The sequence below is a fragment of the Lonchura striata genome, chromosome 1, assembly GCF_046129695.1.
Source record: "Lonchura striata isolate bLonStr1 chromosome 1, bLonStr1.mat, whole genome shotgun sequence".
Lineage (NCBI taxonomy): Eukaryota > Metazoa > Chordata > Aves > Passeriformes > Estrildidae > Lonchura > Lonchura striata.
Genome location: NC_134603.1, coordinates 125962417 through 125985004, shown reverse-complemented (window position 1 = coordinate 125985004; position 22588 = coordinate 125962417). Strand labels below are relative to the sequence as shown.

Genomic DNA, 22588 nt, shown 5'->3' with positions numbered 1-22588 from the left:
AATCTCAAAAATATGGTTTAACTGATACATGCCAAAAGCCTTTAAAATCCAGTAAAAGACAGGCAGTCATCAGTTTGCTTAGCATCAGGAAGCTCTGGAAGGTGATTTCAGTAGTTAATACCTTGAGAGCCTGATCTCTGGCTCAAGAATTTCTGTTCTTTGTATGAGCAGATGACAGAGATCAAGATGTTCATTAGTGTGTGGCTGGCCCAACTCTAACACTAGAAAGATTTTCTTGGGTGGATAACCCTGTTCTAGTTAATATATTTAAGCCCTAAATTCACTTAGAGAAGCACTTTATTCATAGTTTCTGATGACACGTGGGTCTATGTGCACTTCTTATACTTTATATTTTACAACAGTCTAAACCAAAAAAAAGTTCCTGTGGCTTTCGGTGACACAGGTTGTTACCCCTGACAATATATTTGGAAGTAAATTACAAAAAGTAATTTTAATGCATCTTCTGTCATTGGTCATTTGTTACTGTACATATGTAGTATAACAAAACAAAACTATTTCTCCAGCATACATCTAAGCTGGAAAACAGGAGAATGAGATTACCACCAGGTTCTAGTCCTACTTCTGCAGAACAGGTAGAATAATTCTGAGTAGATATCTACTCATATTTTAACTGCACTTACAGCAAGTTTACTGCACAATTTGGACTTCGGTTTTCTGGGAGAAAAAAGATCTGCAGATATTCTTCTAAGAGATTTTTGCTTCACAAATTTGGGCCAGGGTCACAGAGTTATACTGCTCAAAGCTGGGCTGAGGTTTGCAGGATGAGTCCTGGCAGAATATGGCATGAGAAAACATCCTTGTAATACAACTGCAGGTAGTTGTCTCTTAAACTTGTTTGTTGTGTGTCTAGGTATAACCAAAACCTGATTAAAGTCTGCATGTATCTGTTACTCCCCCAGGAGAAAGATTTAATTTAGCAGTGTTTCTTGAGAAGTCTGGGCCTGTCTAAATAAGAAAATTTACCAACTTAACCATACTGCTGTAGTTCCCTATGGGGATGAAAGGAATAGGTGTATCCACGAAGAAAGTTGTAGCTCTGGCAGTAAATTTCTCTGGGCAGACAAACCCTTCAGGTTTTGTCCATAACTTGGAAATTCAGACCTGATATTCATAATGCATAATTAATGAAGTTGCAACACAGAGACAACACAGCTGCTTAACCTTAGGGAAAAAAAGCAAGGAGGCTTGTTTGGTACTTGACAATATATCCCAGAATATAAAATACTATCATCATCTAATTTGGTGTGGTTTTGTGCCCTCTTAATGCTCTGTAGATCTCCATTTTATTTGGATTAGGCATTGACTATCATGAAGTAACCTGTGCTCTTCCCATCCCTGTGATGGAAGGGTCAATAAAGAAACAGGTTTTGCCAGCAGATGATTATCAAGTGTGAGAGTCATTATACTGTGATCCCAAATATGTGCAACCTGTCCAGTGAAGCAGACCTACAAAAGCACACTCTTTCCTTTCCTTAGCCAGTCAGTGACACACATTACACAGAGATGATTTGCAGACTCATAGAAATGATCCTATCCATCTTAACTTGCATTAATTTGCATATCCAGAGCTGCCTTCAGAGCTTCCAAACCCATTTCTCTTTTTCCCAGACCATATAGACACACTATAACTTCTCTTATTTCTCTTATTTTTCCTCAGATGGTGGACAAACCCTCCTGCCTGTGCCCAGAGCAGAAGGACCTGCATTTTGACCACTCACCAGCCATCACCAGCACCAAGCACCGTTGCTCTTCTAGCTGTTACCAATGAAAAAATAAAAAGAATTCACCAGCAGTAATGGCAAGACATGAAGCATATTTTAATTTAGCAAATGCACAAACATTGCCATAAAACATCAGTAGCTTGAGGTCTTCTTTAGAAATGAGCTGTCAGAAGGGGAAGAAAAAAAAAGAGCAGTTAGTATCAAAAGGGCGTAGTCTGACCTGCTGGATTTACAGGCTTTATTGCACAGTACTATTTGGGACTGGGAGTCTTTCAACCTGATCAATATTCCTGCCTTCAGAGAATAAATACACACTTTTTACATTGAGCTGAATATAAATGTGGCTGCAGACAATTTTTCACCTTTTTATTCAAGTGCTTACTCCCTCTTTTCCTGCTCCATAAAATATGCAACTGAACAGACTCCCTTGGAACTAACAGTGACAGATATAATTAATTAGCGGCATAATCTTAAATTGTTGTTCTAGTTTTTATGTTAATTTTTGTAAGAGGAGGTTTAAATCATTAAACTGAACTCTTGGTGCTAAGACTGTAGTGATGTACCTGGTTTGGGAGCACATATCAAACAAATTAAAATCTGTAAAATATTGTTCCTGGTTTCAGGCTATATCTCAGCTCTGTTTAAATTTAATGTATTATTTTGTTTTCTAACCATTTTCAGGACCATTTTAAATTGCTACAGGTGGGTTTTAGAGACTTGTGTTCTATCTCTGGATACCCCAAATGTTTGTATCCTGTGTTTCAATTTCTCTTTGTGAAAATCTGTTTTACTGCAAACTACTTCAAACTTAAAAGTACCTTAAGAACAAGGGATAGAGAAATCCTAATAAGAAGCAAATATGATAAAAAAAAATGTTTGCCATGATAGCGACATTTTACAAAAATGAAGAGAAGCTTAAAGATTGTGAAAAATTTTCATTTGTCACATTTGTAGAGAAATTATAAGTTAATTGAGAAAGTGATTAGCACACATTGTGGCAATACGAAGTAGGTGTAGGTGCACAACCTCACAGCTACATTGAGCTTCTTTAAGTGGCAATTGGAAAGGAAAAAAAAATTTTACTGGTTTTATCAGTCCATTTTCAGCATGTAACAAACAACATTAAAGCAAAATGGTTCCCTTATGAGTTTCCTTCTGCTTATTTCCAGCAAGAAATATCTGTTCACTGGTTCTGATGAAGTATCCTACAGAGCCAAATGCCCAAAATAGGAAATCTCAACCCATAATAGAAGACTGCTTAATGTCTTAGAGATGCACACAATCCCACAGCTGTCAAGTATATATCAAAATATCAAAAATTGTTAATAAAACACGTGTCCTTGAAAAACTGGACAAATCACATGAAAAAATAGATTGTGTAAGTGCTTAAGTTTCAATCTTTTGTGATGCTAAATCCTTCAGTGCACCCAGTTCAATAAAGACCATTACTACAATTATTTGGAAAATGGTAGGGTTTTTGGTTTGCATTTATTATATGACCCATAGAATTATTGAAGTTACGTGGAGGAGGAAATGAGAGTGGTAAATGCTTTAATAATCAGTCATATTATAACTCAGTCATGGGTTAAGAAATTAGAAATACATTGTCAGATTTGTTGAAGTACTAGACATCTTTTAAAATTTTGAGTCTAAATAATCTGTAGAATAATCTTAGCTGAAATACCTAAATATTGATAACTGAGGCACTTTTAAACATTCTATGCCAGACATGGTCCACTTCTGAGTTTAGGGTAGACTTAGCTTGTAAAAACATTTACTGAAGCGTAACTAATTCACACTGTGGTGTACAAAGCCTAGAACAAACACAGCTCAATCTCACTTAAAGGATTTATTAGACTTGCAGGTGGAGCGTCTAAAGCAGACCTTCAACTTTCTCAGATGGAAATAGGTATCCAGTGCTGACAATTCCTAACCATCAGCAAGCTCTGCTTCACTCTCCTTGTTGAAAGGACTGCTTTGCCCTGATGTCTAACCTAAACCATCTTTGCTGTTCATCACCAGTTTCTGCTGGATATTTTCCAGCTGGCACACACCCTTCATGAAGTCTTTTGCCCAAAACCAGGTTGCATACCCTAGCTGAGGCATTTGCAGTGCAAGCAGAGCAGAAGGATTATTTGCCATGCTTTGTGATCTCTACTCCTGCCCAGTGTATGTCAGGAGGGTGTTTTGCAACAGCATGACATTGTTGCAACTGCTGACTCCCTGCTGAGTTTAGTTCCTAGAACTTGTTCTTATTGAATATTGCCCTATTTTTTCAGACAATTTATCCAGTTAGTCAAGGCAATTTTGCATTCTAATCCTGTCCTCCGGCATCCAGTCTTTCCCAACTTGACATTTTCTGGAAATTTAATAAGCATGCTCTTCTTCCCATCTAGGTCATTAATGAAAATATTGAATATAACACAGCCAGGGCAAACTCTTGCAGAATTCCATTTACGCATCTGTTTGCATGAGGAATTCATGGCAGAGCAATCAGCAGAAGTTAGTAGGCAGATGCACCTAACTGTTACAATTATCTCTTCTTCTAAGTCAGCACACTTTGACTTGAATGCAAACAATTCAGATTCAAGCCGTACGGTTTAAAAATCCAAATATGATTGCATCTGCTCTCATCTGAGCAGTCTGTTTCACAAGGGACCCATTTCAAAGCTCATTATAGCTAATGAATGGCTTCTATAAATTTCAGTGGGCCATGAATCAGGGTTGAAAAAAGGCTAAACGTGATCCTTCACTGACACTAAAATGAAGTTTTGCAGAAGTCAGCATTTGATTTTTTAAAAAAATATTTTGATTAATTAAACTAACTAGTCAGCAAAACTGGTCAAAATTTATTTTTCTCAAACCTTGTATTTTCACCAAATGATCGAGGAATAAATTGAACACATTTCAAATTTATTATGCAAACATCTAAGATAAATTATTAACCCACTCAAACTTAATTATCAAAAAAATATATCAGCATGAGCTGATGGTGGGCCTCATTGAAACAGATCTGTGAGTTCAGAGTCAGCCTCTTCTAGCTCCCACAGAGTTTGAAATATTAAATACAGATTAGAGTTTCCTACAGCCTCTGGTAATCAAATAATTTTGCAAATTTGTAGCTGATGGCTTATCTACATAGAGTCAGAGATAGTGAACTCATTGTAGAGGACTGCTGTAATTACCCTCAATTATGTACCAGGCAGTCCCTTAGACTAATTTTTGCCTAGACTACATTTTATTTCCTTTAAAAAATAGAAGTAGCTAAAGAGTTAACAGTAGCAAGAATTTTACTGCAGTCTTTTTGATTATTCCAGAAAATTGTTATTTTAATTCCAAAGACTAGTTATCGTCACAGTTAAAATTTTGCAGCCAGGAGTCTATACTTGGCTCATTTCATCTGAGTTCACACACAATAACACTTGAAGGATCACAAAACACTTTCCGTTTTATATTTCTGTTTTCCATACAAGTACTTCAGGTGTAACCCCTAATTCTCATCTTTCACTTGGTAGAAGTGAGTGTCCTTACAGCCTTTTTTATCCTGCCCCCAGCTGTGGATCTTCACTAAATGCTCCTTACATTTCCCTGCACCATCCTTCAATCTGATTTCACCAGAAATTCTTCACCAGATTCTAGTGCTATCACTAAATTACAAGCTGAGAAAATCCCACAAGCTGTGTATTGTGAACAAGACAGAGTTTTTAAAAACAGCTTCATTTCAAACGAAGGCAGTGAGACCCTGGAACAATTTGCCCAGACATGTTTTGGGTGCCCCATCCCTTGAGGTGTTCAAGGCCAGGTTAGAAGTGTCTTTGAGCCACCTGGTCTAGTGAGATGTGCCCTTGCCAGTGGCAGGGAGTTGGAACTAGATGATCTTTAATGTCCCTTGCAACACAAATCATTCTATGGTTCTGTGAATTAACACTGGATGTCTGCAACATTCGAATTCAAGTCCTCTGCCCTTACACACTGCAGGCAGGCATCATCATAGTTTTCTATGTTTTATATCCTGCTTTTTGGACTATCTTTAAAGATTCTTTCAGCTGCCCTTTTCTTTCCTGCCATATATCCAGCATGCATTTCTGCACCTAACCTTCCACACTGTCCTCTATGTGTTCACTGCTCTCTGCATTTAATGATGAAGACCTGTTGCTTTCTGTTTGTGTGAGCTTGCTCAAACCAGGGTAGCAGCAAGAGAGCAGTCACTGATGAGCATAGGGCAGCCCACCAGACACTGAGCAGGAGACTATCCTAGAAAAAGTTGGAGTGACAAAACAAACCAACTGCAAACCAGACTTCTTTCAAGAGGGCAATGGGAGGGATGATGGAATAGAGGAAAAGGAGGACTATTGAGACACAGGCTAGAGTCTTGTCTTCAAAAAGACAGGTTGGCTAAAGATAAGCTTATTTCCCCTTTGTATTTTTTGCATCAAAACTTATTTCATCTTACTGTATTTCTTTTACTGCAAGAGAGTTATCTTTCTCTGAATTTCAATTATCTTGATTGTCTTCTTCAGGATGCCTCATGTGTCAGGTGTTCTGCTCATCCATCACTTTGCTATGGGAAGTGTTCCTCTTCTATGGGTGCAAAGTGAGAATGTCAGAAGGGGGTTGCTGCTTGTTTGCGTAACACTGAATATTTTCCATGTGTGACACAGTTTAGTAATTTGGTGGTCTATCTGGAAATATCTGATTTGTAGTTTGAAATCTGGAAAATCTTAAACCATGTAACAGCTTTGAACCTTCAGCTGGGACAGCCACTTATGTACCCTGCACAAAGATACTGCCGTTCACCTGGGCCCTCCACCCTCTTGTCCTGCTCACTTGTTTTGACTTGTTTTGGGTGCTTTAGGAAACAAATTGTGAATATGCCTATAGGGAAGGTGTTTGGGTTTTTTTGCAACACTCAAGTAGACACTTGCTGTGATAGAGTTACTGCCACATGAGCTTTGCCAGAGTCTAGCCTATCATCCTATGAAAACATACCATTTATCTTTCAGTAGACAGGACAAGTATTGACCTGAGCACACAGCACAGGAACTGCAATGCTTACTGAAGTTTTCATGCTAATGATAAATCTAATTAGGAATTTGTAAAAAGACCTTTTTTGTGTCAAAACTATAGGGAGGAAAAATTAATATATTCTTATAGACTTCACTTGTGATTTTTAGGTAGCTGCTTCAGCATCTGTTTTTCAGTTTTACTTTCAGGAAGAAAAAATTGGCAATTTTTTGTGGAAAGTGCTGTGAAAATGTGAAAACCTCAAAATGGTTTTGCAAACAAAGCAAAGTAAACCTGTCTTCTCATAAAATTTACTAGGCTGATAATTTGGTGAAGACAGAGTTTGCTTAATTCAGATTTTATTTTCATTACAACATAGTGTGAAACAATCCATTTCAGTCAAAAGGCATCGTTCCATGTTTTTTCATCTAAACCACCTTGAGATTTGATAGCTGCAATTCAGCCTAGGAAAGGAAGTCTTCCCAAGGCAACCACATGGAAGTGAAAATTGCCTCTGACAGAATTGTATTACAGGCACATTTGATGGTTATGCAACACACATGTGTGGCTGAGACCGCTCTCCCTCCCTCAGCGTGTCACATATTTGGCTACGAGGAGCCACTTTATGCCTGGAGGCACAACTGCAGTGCCTGTTTGTGTGTCCAGCAGCACCACCCTTTGACATGTTCTTTGACTATGAGCAGTCATGGTCATCCACCAGCACCCTTTCCTCCTGCTGGTTTAACCAAGCCTCTGACTGTTCAGATTCACTCTGAGGGTCCTAATCCCCTGTCTTGGTAGAGTTCCACAGACAGGAGATTTTATATGTTTAGATATGTCACTTTGTAGTTGAATTTTGAAAGTACCCTGGGTATTCCAGTAGTTCATTTGAACTGCAGTATAACTTATGCACATCTCCACTTCTCTTCCACATAAATCTGTACTTTGTGCTGCTGCTTCCAAGTCTTCCAAGTCTTGGAAGAAATGTCAGAGATGCTCCTTAACAGTAGAAAAGAATGTTTTTCAACTGTCCTAAATTCGTCCTAAACTTCCAGCCTCCCACAACTGCTCTAGTCCTGTGATACAAAATATCATCACAATAGAGGTTTTATACCCCCAGCTTCCCACAGGGAGGAATGAAACTGGTGCTGGTGGCAGGATTTGCAGTGTGTGAGGTGCCTTCCCATCAGATAAAAGTGAAATCTAAGGTCCTTATACTAAGGGAAAATCACTGACTTAAGTGTGTCAAACAAAACATATTCCAGAATTATTCCACATGCAAAACCAAGATGTAAGGCAGTATCTCTTAAGAAAAGTAATCTGCAACTCAGTGACTTTAGTTTGCAAGCCTATTTGTACCAGATTCTGAAGTGAATGGTCTTCTGTTAATTGATTAGTTTATAAGTCTGAGTTAAGTGTACTACAATTCCCTTCTGAATTTCCCTTATTAGAACAATCTATCCCATAGCCTTAGTTACACAGATCAGCTTTAACTAATGGAAAAGGTACTTGTCAAATATAAATGCAACCTCAAGAAAATGGGTTGTCTCTGGTCATACTAGTGACATATTCTTGTATTAGTCAAAAAATGTAAAGGTTATTCTGAGTTCATTAAATGCTGTTTGCCAGTGTGCACATATGAAAATAAATTTGTCTGGAGTCTGAATTTTCTTATAGAAATGATTCTCATGAAATCAAACCACCAATCTGCTTCTATACCTCTCAGTACAGGAACTCTTGTATCTGTTGGCTGGTTTGAGGTGCAATTAGCTTATTAAAAATGAAGAAAATAAGCAGTTTAAGTAGTGGAGTTTGTTCCTGTATCCCAGTTAAAGAGAAGGACAACCTCATGCCTTGTTACAATTTAAAGTATCTCTCCAGCCTGGCAGCTTTTTTTACTGCTCCCATTTCAGAAGAAGCTTTCATCAGCATTTACATCTCTGTTGAGATACAGATCTCTTTGTTCTTTGGCAGGAATACAAGAGAAACCACACATCATTTGATCTCTGGAGCAAATGCTTAGTTTTGTCAGTGTGCATTTAGCAGTTAGACTGTTCCCTGGGACAAATGACTGAAATTCTGCTCACTTCTCAGCTTGGGCACCTCTGCTTTGACTACTTGGAAGTCCTGCCTTGCTGGGGCCCAGGCCACTGGTAAGTCACAGGAAAGGGAAACACACTGCTGTGACCTTCCTCTCATCATTCATTAAAAGCATTTTCCTGTAGTCGTGTGGGGAGCTAAATCCTGGTAGTGTACAGAGGGATCCTCAAAGCATATGAACAGGGTCAATCTCATAAGGGATGAGCAGGATAAGACACCAAAGTGGCTTTACAGAGCCTGGGAGCACGTAGGGACATCCATACCTAAGCATGCAGGGACCTGTACAGGAAGGTGCTTGCTGGGTTTGGCAGCAGCCAAGTGCTCGTGTTTTATTTCCTGATCCTGTCCTGTTCACTGGGTTTCATCGTGCCTCTTTTTTCCTTTTCAGAAAGGGAGAAAATTTCACCTACTTTCTCTGCTTCTCCCGTACTCTCTGGAAATGTAGATAATGCCTCAGAAAACAGAAATAACAGCCTAGAGAAACCCGTGCCATCAGGGCAAGACCACAGTAAGATCAGCCTTGAAACCCACCCATAACCAAGCTCCTTCCTTCTCCCATGCGCTTGTGTCCTAAAGGACATTATCATGAAGGCACAGCCTGGTGTGTTATTGACTCTTCAGCTCAGTCTTCACCCAGGCAAAGCCCCAGTAAAAATGGTGTTTCATGAGAATGAAAATTTGTCCAACACATACTAAACAGAGATTTTATCAGAGAAGTTATTGCAGCAGGGCTAGAAATGACAGCTGACAAAAAAAAAAAAGTAAGAAAAGGATAGCAGGTTTAGTGAGATCATGGTTACTACTACAAACAGGGGAGATGTGGCTGTTATGTGCCAAAAATATCTCTAGTCGATGCAGCTTCTGATCTCTTCTGTGCCTGGAGACACACAATAAATTATACAAAAATATTTTCAACAGAACTTTTTTGAATTAAGTCTGACTTCAGAAGTGTATTTTTCTCTGCTATCAAATGACAAAATCCACATATGTAATTTTAAATTTATTGCAGTAGATGAAATGTGTGTTTGGCTCATAATCAGTAAGTACAATTCACCAACTATTTTACAAAAGGCTGAAATTTTTTCATTCGTATTTAGCTGCTGAATCCCCCTCTCGCTCCTTTACATGAAAAGAAGTGATGATGTGCACATTTTCTTGAGGTTTTGGGTCTCTTATAAAACTTCTGTTAATTCCCCCATAAGCATTTTGACAGCAGGTCAGCAATTATGAAACAAACATATCTTTCTGCCTTCAAATGACAAAATAAAAACAAAATAGATAAATTCTATCAGATAAAAAGACTTGTTAATTAAGATCATTAACAATGAAGGTTTTTTTTTTAGGGCTTTCATCGTTTATTAAATTTTGATTAAAAGATATTGAAAGTAAGTAGTCTAATCTGTAAAAAGTGTATTATCTCTAGAGGGTAACACAACTTCTCCATTTGTGCACAATCATTTTATATAATATTACTGACAACAGGAAATCATTGCTTGCTGTACATTTAAGATGGAAAAATACTGCATCAAGAAGAGGAAAATCTTTTGTTCTATGTATCTATATTTCAATTTTAATGTATATGTAGAAAAAAAATGTTTACACTCCCTCTCTGGTATGATGCTGAATGCAATGTACCTTGGAATATTTGCCTCACGATAGACTAAAGGATACATATGTGGAAACTTAGCATTTTAGAAGTCCATCGTCTTTCTTACCTGACTCATACAGTCAGAAAAACTTAATGTCTGACACAGCAAGTGAAAATTAGCAGGGCCTGACATGAATGTTAGCCAAGTTGTGATTTAATGTCTATAAAACACTGTGAACTCTTACATACTGTGTTTTGTAACTGAACTCATGTTTGGGTACTCAGTAGCTCTCCAGAACAGAAACAAGATCCATAGCATGACTTTGACATCAATTAAGCTTTTCTCATTTATGAGCAGAAACAGGTCAGACTGAATTTTTGGATTTCTGTGTCATAAAGGGAGAAGGACTAAGCAGAACTAAAAACAAATATATTGCAGTTACATTTTTAAGGATGACTTTGATGAGAGCAATTCTTTCAGGATCCAAGTCTTTCAGAATTCAGAGTTTTGTAAGCTATTTTTTTAATAAAGATATGCTGCTTGCATGTGTTTTCAATTCATTCTTTCTTTCATTCATTCATTCATGCATTCATTCATGCATTCATTCATTCATTCTTCTAAATACTCTGTGCTTGGCAAAACGGGATGTAAATTTAGTCTGCAGCTGTTCCCACAGGCGGTTGAGTTTAATTGAAAGTAGAAGTGATCCAGTGTCAAAGTGGGCATTAAAACAGAAGTCTACTGGAAATCTTGGGCTTGGTGCATGAGGCTGATAAACTCCCTGGCTGCTGAGCCAGGGCTGTGTCACTGTTTTTGTGAGTGACACCAGTGCTCTAGAGGGAAGGAGTCCTGCTCTGCACCCCTCTAAAAAGTGAGACCTGTGTTTGTCCTAACACAGAAGATGGCTGTGCAGATTTAGCAGTGTGCGCTGCATTCAGCACAATTGAAAACTGTGTTTGGCAAATGTTTTCTCCCTTTGGCTTTGTCTTTCCTATGTATATGGGTAAGCAAATTAAACCCCATTCTTAGTGTGGTAATGGTGAGACTATGCAAAGCAAAGCAAACACACACAGCAGACAGTGATGCTGGCTCTTACTGAAGTTCCAGGTACCAACCTATTACCAGGTAGGGATTTCCCCCTTGGGACAGCCTGTTTGCTTTGCCCACCTAAACCCTACATCAAATGTAGTACCTTTTGCTATTCAGCAATGCCAGTTTATATTTATTTCTGGAGAAACCAAAAATCACTATTGGCAAGTAATTATGGCTTGCCTCCTTTACCCTGAGGAAAGAGAGGTTCACAGAACTCACTTGGCAGCTCTGAGAAGGCAGTTGAGTGAAGTTTGGTGGTAATGTTTTTGCAAGATTTGCAAGGATAGGCAGCATCCTCACAACAGGTTGATTGCTGTAATGGAGAAGAAAATCTTCATACCTGCTGCCAGGCATCCATGTCTGATCTTCGAGTATGAGCATGAAAATACCTAAAAACAAAAATCACAAACAAACAAACAAACAAACAAACAAACACCACAAAACAAAACCAAAAGGAAAAATCCCAAACCTCTGAAAAGTAGGAGAGAAGGCGACTAAGGGGTTAAAAACGTCGAGAGGTGTATAAGAAGGAACAGCTGGGCAAAGGGGGAAATCCCTGAAGTTCTGAGTGTTAAAGTATCTTCCTTCGAGTAGTTAAAAATCCGACTGCCTGCTCCTTGCAATCGGAGGCAGAGAAGCAGGCGGTGATATTACCTCAGCACCTTATTTGCAGGCTGAAGGGGTTTTCTTGGCCGGCCGCCTTTCCTTGGAGAGGACACCTTTGCCTGCTGTGCCCGTTCCGCTGCGCTGTCGTTGTGTCGCTCCGTCCCCCCGAGCCCCGGGAGCCGCCAGTGCCTCCCGCTAGTCCTTCCCAAACCGGGTGCTAACACGGTTGTAAGAGTTTAACAACACGCTATACATTTTGATTTAAAAACAAAAACAAAAACAAACAACAAACAACAAACAAACAAAAATGCTTTCTAAAACTAAACCCGGGAGCAGCGTTAATTAACTGTGGAGCAATTTTAATTATAAGGAACACACTTTCTGCCTTTCACGCGCATAAGTGGATGAAAAGAACACCTGAGCTACCGTGAGAAACTAAATTTACAAAATATAGGAAAGTACTTTGGAGCGTCTCCTCGGGACAGAGTTTTCTGCAATAAACTCGAGGAAAAAAAAAAAAAAGCCGTCTCCGAGATAGCCTTAAACTACATGAATAAGTTTAGCAACTCAGCCAAAACCTTTGACACCCTCTCACTTCCCCCTCCCAGCAGTTTTCAAAGAATTCGGGGATGAAATATCAAATAAATTCCCAATCCTTCCCTAGTGGCTGCTTTCGCATTTCCAGCGCCTCTTCATCCGAGACAGGACATCGTCCTGCTGCGGAGGGCATCCCCGGCCGCCCCGTTTCGAGCCGCTGTGTGGATGCTCGGCGGAGCCTGGGGGGCTGCAGGCACCTTCTCCATCTCACCTATTTCCAGGCGATTTCACGGAGATTCATTCTCCCATAAAGGCATGGAGCTGTTCATCTGCCCGCAAAAACGAATTCTGGACCGTTTGCTCTGCAAAAGAAATAAGCCCACCGACCTAAGGAGTGTCGCGATGTGTCCCCTCGAGGCAAAGCAGGGCACCTCGTCCAGCGGGAGAGAACCGGCTGTGATTTGGAGTAAAACACGCTGAGTTTGAAGGACACGCCGGCGCCCGCTGCCAGAACGCGTGCGGCGCGGGCAGGGGCGGCCAGCCCCGGCCTCCCGCCGCTCCCACGGCGCCGCCCGGGTCAGCCCCGGAGCTCCGCCGGAGCTCCCCTCCGGCCAGCCCCGGCCTCCCGCCGCTCCCACGGCGCCGCCCGGGTCAGCCCCGGAGCTCCGCCGGAGCTCCCCTCCGGCCAGCCCCGGCCTCCCGCCGCTCCCACGGCGCCGCACGGGTCAGCCCCGGAGCTCCGCCGGAGCTCCCCTCCGGCCAGCCCCGCGTCCGCGGGGGTCCCGCTGCCGCCGGGGCGCACACACCGGGGGGCGCTGCGAGCCCGCGGCAGCTCCGGCCGCGCCGCCCCCGCTCCCCCGTGTGCGCGGGTGCGTCTGAAAGGGGAAGGGGGCCGTGGGGAGGCAGCTATCGCTCGAGAGAGAAGCAGCGCTGCAGCGATGGGGAGAAAGTCCGGGCGAGGTGCGGAGCCTTCTGCTCAGCAGCAACCGGGACGTCCGAACGGCTGGCTTGATTGCCAGCGGAAGGAGAGCTGGTGAGGCGTGGGAGAACAGCTTTGAGTGGCACAGGCACACACATGCACATCCTCCCGTCTCAAGGGATGAGGACAGGCGTAAAGCAAAGTATGTTGCCGGCAATAATAATAATACTTAAAAAACATAAAAGTATTATTTTCCTCGTCTCCGCAAAAGACATTTACACGGCTTGACATCGCCCCAGAAGCAAAAGCTGTTCAAAAGAAGCCTCCCGCCCAAGCATGTCTCTTTCCACAAAAAGGGATGAACCCTCACATGCCTTCTTTCTGCGTCCCCGACACACAGGGCAGCCCCGAGGCTCCAGCCGGGAGCGGGGGCCGCTCCCAGCATCGCCTCCCTGGGGACACCAACTTTGCGCAAGCGTCGGGGCTCCCTGTCTGCTTTTTGCACTTTGCAGAGTAGTAAGTATCGCTCAGGCTGAAAAGCAGAATTCTCCGATTGCCAAGATCAAGATTACTCCACAGGAGGTTGGGCCATTATTCAGCTCCTCACCGGGTCTTGCAGGCAGTATAAATATGCTTCTTGAAAAATTGTGCCCTTCTCAAGAAGTAATACAGGATCCCAGTTTGTTTCGAAATCCACAAGTGTAAAATGGAATTACTCGGTATTTAAAGTGCCCCACTAAGGCTCCTATGCAGTTGCCATTATCCCCTATTTCCCTAATCCCTTTTTTAAAAAAAGTAATTCCAAGTGGCAGTTAGAAAACCATAGAACAGGAAACACAGTAATTGTCCTAAATAGCACAGTTTTTCCTCAATACACAACTTCCTGATGTGCAACAATTTCTCCATACACTTTAGCAAAAGACAGACAGTTTGCTTAAAGTGATGCCACAACAAGTGAAAAGTGAAAAATTGGTGTTCTACATTTTAAAGCAGATATTGCAAAATGTGCTCTCCTCCATGGAATTGTTGAGGAACTTTTAATATATCTTTACGATTTTAAAAAAAAGTGTAATGGAGTCAGCTTAGAAAGAGACTCCGTTTATTCTAACATAAAGTTATTCTGATACAGCGAAAGAGTTTTGTCCTTTTATCATAAATCTGGTGAGAGCATGAGCAACTGCACACCTAATTTGCTCATACCTTTTCCCAGCTCCTCCTTCGCCAAGATAGACCAGAGTTCACTTCACAGAATGTACCTGAAATGTGACAGGTTTTGGCAAGTGCATACTTACTTTCAGCCACTCGTACTGAAAGATTTGTTGGACTGCACCAAGTAGCCTTATTACATCACCTTTACAGCTGTGAACGTGTTGACGGCTGGATTAACCACCACATCCAAAAATAAAGCATTTGATATTTCAGTTCTTTTTTCTGCTTTCGCATTCCGAGACTGGAATCGAGGAGAAGTCAACATCTTTTGATCGCAGTTTCGTCTCATCAGGCACAGGCCGAGGGTAGCAGGAAAGGCACTACCAGCAGGCAGAAATGAAGTGGCATTTTACATCACTTCAGCTGCACACATCTCCTGTCACTTCTCTATTGAAAATTTAAACTGGAAAATTACAATAAAAAGCTGGAATAATGGGTAAAGCAGGACACGAAATTCGATAGACATTGCTACGAGCTTGAAGGGAAGCGACTTAAAAGGTCAGAGAGCAAACGGGAATGGCCACAATCATCTGAAGGCAGTTGGAAGGTAAGTTGATGGACACCGGTTTGACCTGCAGGTCAGCAAACTAGTTTAACTCTACCTTGATCTGCACAACGCAGAGACAAGTTCCCGGCTCCTATCAAGCAACTCAATGCCCTTATCTGGAAGGGTTTAGTAAAAGTAAATCCACTACAAAAAGGAGCTATTCAGCCTTCAAGTGCTGGGTTTTGCTGGTAAAAGAAAGGAAAAATATGTGTGTTCTCACACAGCCTGGACCCAAACTGGCAACTCCCAAACAGCAGCAGCACACGCTCCTTCCTGGGTGAAGGATGAGTTTTGCTGCTGACTCTATCCCACTGCCAGACAGTCCCGAGATGGAGCAATCAGTGCCCTAAAGAAACCCCCAAGCTCCTGGAGAACACCATTTTGATAGCGCTCTCTTTTCAGGTGGATATCAGAGAAGCAATATTAGAAGTTATTCTCTTCTCCATTACCCTTTTTACTAGATGCTCAGACCATTTAATCAGGACCAAAATTTCCAAGTAACATAACCACTGCCCCTCACTCCCACTGGGGAAATTCAGGTGCTGCTACACCACCCTATTTACATGGTATTAAAAAACAAAATCAGAACAAACTGTTGCTTTTTTTCAGTAGCAAACTTTTCAGGCCTCTCCTGGTTGCATTTGTAATGAAGAAAAATCTGAATGTATCTCAGGAAAAGTCAACCAGAACAACTCTTTTTGCTAGTGGTTGTTAATAGTCCTGCCTAACCCCTACACCGTGCAAAGAACCAAAATCTTGATTGCATCTGTAGTTGACAGGTCTGTGCTTTTTGCCCTGCAGTTTTGCCCTGTTGTTTAAGGTACTACTAACGTGTTTTACGTATGTGCACAAAAGATCATTCTGCTATGCAGATTACATGCTCTAGCCCTAATTTTTCAGTACCCCAACAGTGAGCATCACCTCCCTAGGTAACACAAGATACCAGATTTCCAAACAGAAACAACACGGCCTCCACACGCTTCCCCACCCCCATCTCCCCACCCCCCCAAACAAGGTGGCAAAAGAAAGTTTTAGGAGTTTGAGGGGTTTGTGGTTTGGTTTCAGTTTCGGTATGGTGTTTTGGGGGGTTTTGCCAAAACGCTAATCAAACGCACAATTGTGTTTTTATTGTTGTCCAGGGGGAGCTTGAGGAAAAGATTTAAAGGACACAGCAAGGGCGGCAGCGCTTGACCGGCTGGCTGACAGCACCCCGCAGCCCCTGAAATTGCCCAGATTCCCGGTCCTGTGGGGAAAACGCCCCCGAACAAGAAGGGAGTTTTCACACGCAACCGCGAAGTTTCCCAGCCCTGAGACCTGAAGAAGCTAGTGCTGGCTACGGCAATTAGCATCGCTCCCAGCCACAACCACCTCACCTCAAAACAAAAGCGGAGGACCACTTTTTCTTTTGTCTTTTAAAGCAATAATGACCCTCAGCATTTCAATATTAAATCTCCTTTCACAATGGATCTGGCGTGATGTGAAAAAAACATTTCAAGGAGGAGTTATATGCAAAGCAGCTTCTCAAACATACTCAGATTTGTGAGAGGCAGTGTAAAATTATTCTGATAAAAACAATTTTAAAAGGGCTAATGCCTTTCATTTAGTTTCCTCTGATGGTACACTTAAAAAAGCATGAAACCGAAAAACTTACCCATTTTAATGCCTTAAAGCTGCTCTCAGTATGTCCTAAAATTTACGCTCGTTGTATTTTTCTCTGTAACTCTAGAGAACAACTCATGCCACACGAGTTCAGAGTAAATCACTGACTGTAACGATGGGCTTAAATGAAGAAAAACAACTGGCTGACCTAAGATAGAATGATTTTCTGGAGTTTATTAATACCATTTAAAATATTACAGATAAAAATCAATTACATTTCATGCATTTAAAATGCAAATCTAAAATGTTCCAGCGAAGGGCTTTTCATTTCAATGTGAAATATCCAAATTATTTCAACATTACAATGAGACAATTAGTTTGCAGCATTGCAAACCGCTAATGTAGTGTCAGGAGTGTTTATTAACATTTATCAATATTATTTTCAGGAAATACACATAGGCCAACGTTAGTTCAGTTTCACTTGGACAGTTTATTTAATACATGGGTTGTGGCAAACCCACTTTATGAAATATAGGAGAACTCTCACCGTAACTATACCTGAACTGCCAGCAAATGCAAATAAGTACATGCTCCATTAAATTAAATGTCATTCAACATTTATCAAATATTGTTTGCTTAATTACAGTTGTATGCCTAGCTAAATTAATATTCAAGCAAAACCTATATCCTGAAGTGTGATTTGATGCACACTTCAAGCAAGGAGTCCAGAAAAAAAAAAATGCAGTGAACCAGGACTGCAACAAGAATGTTTTCTCGTGACAGGAAAAGAAATAAAAATTTAAAAGGAAAAAAAAAAAGCTCAAGTGTATTTCAATATATTTTCAAATATTTACTGGAAGAAATGTACAAGAAAAATACTATACAAAATCGTCTCCTGGACAACTGCACCTCACACCGATATATTGGTGGAGTTTTATTTAATTGTTAGCTAATCTAGAACGATTTTCCAGTGGTACAAACCTATAGGTTCAGACGCATTTTACAAATATTTAATTTTTCTATTCCCCCCCCGGTCTCCCTTTTTTGGCATTGGAAATACATCTTCGCTTGAAACCCACGGTTCTTCTTCATCTGTCAGAAGTTAAAAAAAAATATACGACTTTCAACCTAATTATTTTCAACGTATTTCACGATTCTTGCTTAAACGAGAATTATACAAATATGCTGGCAAACGCAGTGAAATTCGGACTCGAGGAGGTAAACGATTTGTTTAAATTGAACAAAAAAAAATAAAAAGGGGGGGGGGGGGGGTAGGGAAATAAGCACACTGCCGCTCCGGTCCCGGGAGCAGACGGGCTCCGAGCAGGTACCGGGATGAGAGCAGGTCCGAGTGTGAGCTCGGCTCTGCGGGGCACGGAGCGCGGCTGGCGGCGCTGCCGTCGGAGGCCCCGCCGCGGAGCAGCGCCGGCCCGCCCGCCCCGCCGGGGCACCGAGGATGTACCGACGACAGTGGCGGAGGGTGGGAGTACGGGACAGTTTCCAGCAGCAAAGCGAGAGGGGACGTGGGTGTTTTTTCCGCTCTAAAAGCAACACGAGGCCGGGGTGGGCGGGGGGGGGGGTCTCAAGGCGAAGGGGAAAGGAGGCGGCGGCGGGGCCGCCCCATGGGGGTCGCAGCTCTCCGCCCTTGCCGAGCCTCTCCCCTGCCCCCTTGGCGGGGGTTGCGCGGCTCGGCCGCACCGCCAGCACCGTGCGGGGCTCCGGGAGGGCAGCGCATCGGCCGCGAGGCTGAGCGCTGTTCTTGCGGAGCCGTGCCAGCTACTTACGTGTCCGCGTCCCCGCCGCAGGGCTGCGCGCTCGGGGGGCTGCGCGACCAGGAGGGCGGCGGGACTGGGGGGCGCGACGGCCCCGAGCCTCCGCCTGTCACTCCAGGCCGTTGCGGTGGCCGGGCTCGGGGGGCGGCAGCAGCTCCGGGGAATGGCAGGGCGGACTGCCGGCCGCGCTGTGCTCGCTGTCGGTGTCGCTGCCCTTCTTGCCGCCGGGGCCGGGGCCGCCGCCGGGGCCGCCGCCGCCGGGGCCCCCGGCGCCTCCGGGGCCGCTGTGGGTCTTGACGTGCTTGCTGAGGTGGTCGCTGCGCATGAAGCGCTTGTTGCAGACGGGGCAGGCGAAGCGCTTCTCGCCCGTGTGGGTCCGCAGGTGCCGCTGCAGCTCGTCGGAGCGGGTGAAGCGCTTGCCGCAGAAGAGCCAGTTGCAGACGAAGGGCCGCTCGCCCGTGTGCCAGCGCAGGTGCGCCTTCAGGTGCGAGGTTTTGCCGTAGACCTTGCCGCAGCCGGGGATGTGGCAGCTGTGCAGCCCCTTGCGGCGCAGGCTGGCCCCCGCCGGCCCCAGCCGCTCGGCCTCCTGGCAGTTGGGGCAGTCGCAGGTGGCGCGCCCCGAGTAGCGGCGGGCGGAGGAGCGCGGAGAAGCGGCCAGCGGCGCGGCGGGGCCGCCGCCCAGCATGGAGCCCCCGGCGCCGGCCAGCGGCGAGGGGGCCGAGTCCGGGTAGGAGCCGGGCAGCACCGGCTTAAATCCGTCCATGAGATGCTGCCCGGCGGGGCTGAGGAGGTGCGAGGAGGCGCCGCTGCTGAAGGCCGAGTGGCCCAGGCCCGAGTAATCCGAGTTATAGCCGCCCAGTGGCGAGTGGAGCGAGGTCTGGAGTCCGCCGGGCGCCGGGTGCAGCGAGCCGGGCAGCGCGGCCGCCCCGTTGGGGCTCTGCACGTCGATCCAGCCGGCGCCCACGTCCCACCAGCTGGAGGCGCCCGCTGAGCCAACCTCTCCGGCGCCGAGCCCCGGGTGCGAGGGCTTGAACCAGGACTCGTAGGGGTGCGCCATGCCCACCCGCGGGTAGATGCCCTGCAGCCCCTCCACCGACGTGTGCACCTTGGAGATGAAGACGGGCTGGTGCGCCGCCGCCTCCTGTCCTGCCGCCCCACCGCCGCCGCCGCCGCCGCCGCCGCCGCCACCGGCGCTGCCCGGCGCCTGGAAGACGGAGTAGTCGTTGGCGAAGGGGGAGCTGGCGGCCGCCGCGCTGCTGGAAGTGAGGGAGAAGGCGCTGGAGCCCGGCGAGCCGCCGCAGCTGAACGAGTCCGAGACGAGGGCGGCCGCCGCCGCCGCCGCCGCTGCCGCCGCCGCCGAGGAGCCGTTCCGCGCCGCGCCCGCCACGCCGAAGCCCGGGAGGCCGGAGCCCACGGCGCCGCAGCTGCCCGCCGAGGCTGAGGAGGAGGAGCGTTTCCAGGGGTGGAAGCCTTTGCCGAAGGAGGACGTGCTGTCCGAAAGGGCGGACGGCGAGGGGCTGGGGCTGCCGATCTTGTTGCAGGTCGCGGCGAGCATGGCCAGCGGCGTGGAGCCTACCCGCGGTTCCTCCTGCGGGCACAGAGGGGAGAGGGCCGTCCCGCCGGCGTCAGGGATGGAGCGGCCCCGCGCCGCCGCCCCGCGCCCCGCGCTCCGCGCCCGGCCCCGCTCCGCCGCCCGGCCCCGCTCCGCTCCGCCGCCCGGCCCCGGGCGCAAAGTTTCGCGACTCCCGCGGGAGGATCCCTTCCCTGGGGCCGGCACCGCAGTTCTGCCTCCAAACGCCTACCGGGACTTTTTTTCACTGTCTAACTCCCCTCCCCCGAAGGAGCTCAGGAAGAGTTAAAAAAGGGGGAGAAAAAAAGAGAGGGGGAAAAAGTTGCGTCTGTTACCGTTGCTTTAAAGATGCCCCCGGCACGGCGGCAGCTACGTTTCAACCTGCTCTCTTTCCCCGGGACGTGGCCGGTCCCCGTCCCTCAGGCCAGTAAGGCTGCTTTCTTAAATATAGGATCGCAGGTCTATCAAATTACTACTTTTTTTTTTTTTAAAAAAAAGCGTCCTTTAAATCAGCCTAATTTACGTAGCAACGATAATGAAATACATATATAAATTTAACATATGTAAATATGGATGCATACACGAGTTGAACGTACCTGCTAGACACGGTGGGTTGTGTTATTTTAAAGGGAAATAAAAAGCCACAATCTGTTGCGAATTTTATAAAAAAATTGCACGCAAAAAAACCCGATAGTGCTGGGTTTGGGATTATATTTTTTTGTTGTTTGTTGTTATTTTTTTCTTCCAGCAGTCACATGTAAAGAAGAAAAGCCACTTCTTCTGGGGCACAGGAACAGCACAGCCCAGGCGCTGTAGGTTGTTTCTACAAATGCCCTTAAAACCTTTTCTTGCTCACTGAAAAGTGACTCTGCCCCCTTTTCCCCCTCTCACTCTTTCTTTTCTCCTAAATTCACTTGTACTTAAGCTAGAAAAAAAAAAAAAAAAAAAAAAAAAAAAGAAAAAAAAAAAACCACCAGGCTGAATAGAGGAGACTGATAGCCCCGGTCAAGACAGGGGTTATTTTAACCCCCTCCAATCGACAATAAAAAGAAACCAATTAAACCAGCAAGAGAAAAAAATCCTTAGACTCACCCCTAGAAGTGAAGTTGCCATCACACAAAAGTGCCCTCCTCTCAGAGGATCTTTTTTATATTGATAAATCAGAGGCAGTGTTTTTTTTAGAGGTGTGCAATACAATGATCAGTTCCGCCCATTCCACCACAATTGTAGCTCCCTCGCCGGCTTTGAAGTGCCGCTGAGCCACCGCCAGCCAATCCCCGCCACCGCCGCCTCGCTCGCCGACGTGCCTGCGTGAAGTCAGCAGCGCCGTCGAGCCCGGCCGCCGAGCCCCGCCGAGCCCCGCCGAGCCCCGCCGAGCCCCGCCGGCGCTGATGACCTCACGCACTCACGTCGGCGAGCGGCGCGATCTGCGGCCCCGGTCCGCGGGGACCGCTCGCCCCGGGTCGGGCTACTTCGTCCCGGCCGCCCCTTTCGCTCACCCCCCTCCTCCCCACCCCCGTGTGCGCAATTTGACAACAGTTGCTTTTGTTGTGCTGGTGGTTTTTTTGGTTTTGTTTTGTTGTTGTTGTTGTTGTTGTTGTTTTCCCGCGGAATGGTGTATGAATTTTCATATCATCATCATCATTATCTCAGTTGTACTATGATTATCCGCACGGACTGGCGAGAGCTGGTCCCCTCTCCCCCTTCCCGATCCCTTCTGGTCAGCCCTTCTTCTCCCGCTGTCCGGCAAGGGGGGAAAACACTTTAGGCCACTGCTGCTTGTCCCTCCCTCTCGCCCTCGCCGACCGCGGCTTCAGGCGTGATTCTTGGCGGAGGGGTTGCACAAGCGGAGTCCACCCGAGCGGCACCGGCACAATCAGGGGCGGCTTCCCGCCCCCTCGTGCCCCTCGAAGGTGAACGCTTTGCTCCCCTCGACTTCTCGGCCAGCCCTGGGATGCTGCAGGGAAAGGCAGAGCCCTCCCCTCCTGTCCCTGGGGGACCCCAATCGGCCCGGCCCTGCTCGCCCAGGTGCTCTCGCCCCCGCGGGCTTTACATGGCTTTGCTTAGCTTTCCAGGGGATGTTTTTCCTCATTCTCTCGGCTTCGGTTTTGACCCGTTTCCGTGTCGTGGGGATATTGACTGTACATCATATCTATTGATCAAGGGAGTAATGTACATTATCATACTTTGAAGTAAGAGTGAAGTAAATTAATGAACTGCTTTCTTTCTCTGAAAGCTGACGCTTACCATAAATGTCGCGTTTCTCTCTGCGAGCTGCTCTGAATGATTTTAGCCTGTTGAG

At 45.3% G+C, this 22588-nt stretch overlaps 1 protein-coding gene across 2 annotated transcripts; it reads right to left on the bottom strand.

Moving 5' to 3' along the window:
* Positions 1-12865: 12865 nt before the first annotated feature.
* On the bottom strand, positions 12866-21414 carry SP8 (Sp8 transcription factor). 2 transcript variants are annotated; one of them, XR_002466098.2, is made up of 2 exons: positions 21379-21398; positions 12866-13032 (listed from the first exon to the last, which is right to left on the bottom strand). XR_002466098.2 is itself a non-coding variant. In XM_021538052.2 (2 exons), exons 1-2 carry the CDS (start codon positions 21397-21399, stop codon positions 18826-18828), a joined length of 1500 nt encoding a protein of 499 aa, XP_021393727.1. In that variant the 5' UTR covers positions 21400-21414. The 2 variants fall into 2 exon arrangements, 1 of the variants encoding a protein (XP_021393727.1); XM_021538052.2 differs by lacking the exon at positions 12866-13032 and adding an exon at positions 18826-20304 and having other exon boundaries at positions 21379-21414.
* Positions 21415-22588: the final 1174 nt, after the last annotated feature.

What these genes read in the sequence shown, in the direction of transcription:
- SP8 (XM_021538052.2), bottom strand. Translation starts at nt 21,399, where the DNA reads ATGGCAACTTCACTTCTAGGG. An exon ending in TGGCAACTTCACTTCTAGGG is followed by an intron (nt 20,305 to 21,378) that starts GTGAGTCTAAGG and finishes CTGTGCCCGCAG; the next exon opens with GAGGAACCGCGGGTAGGCTC.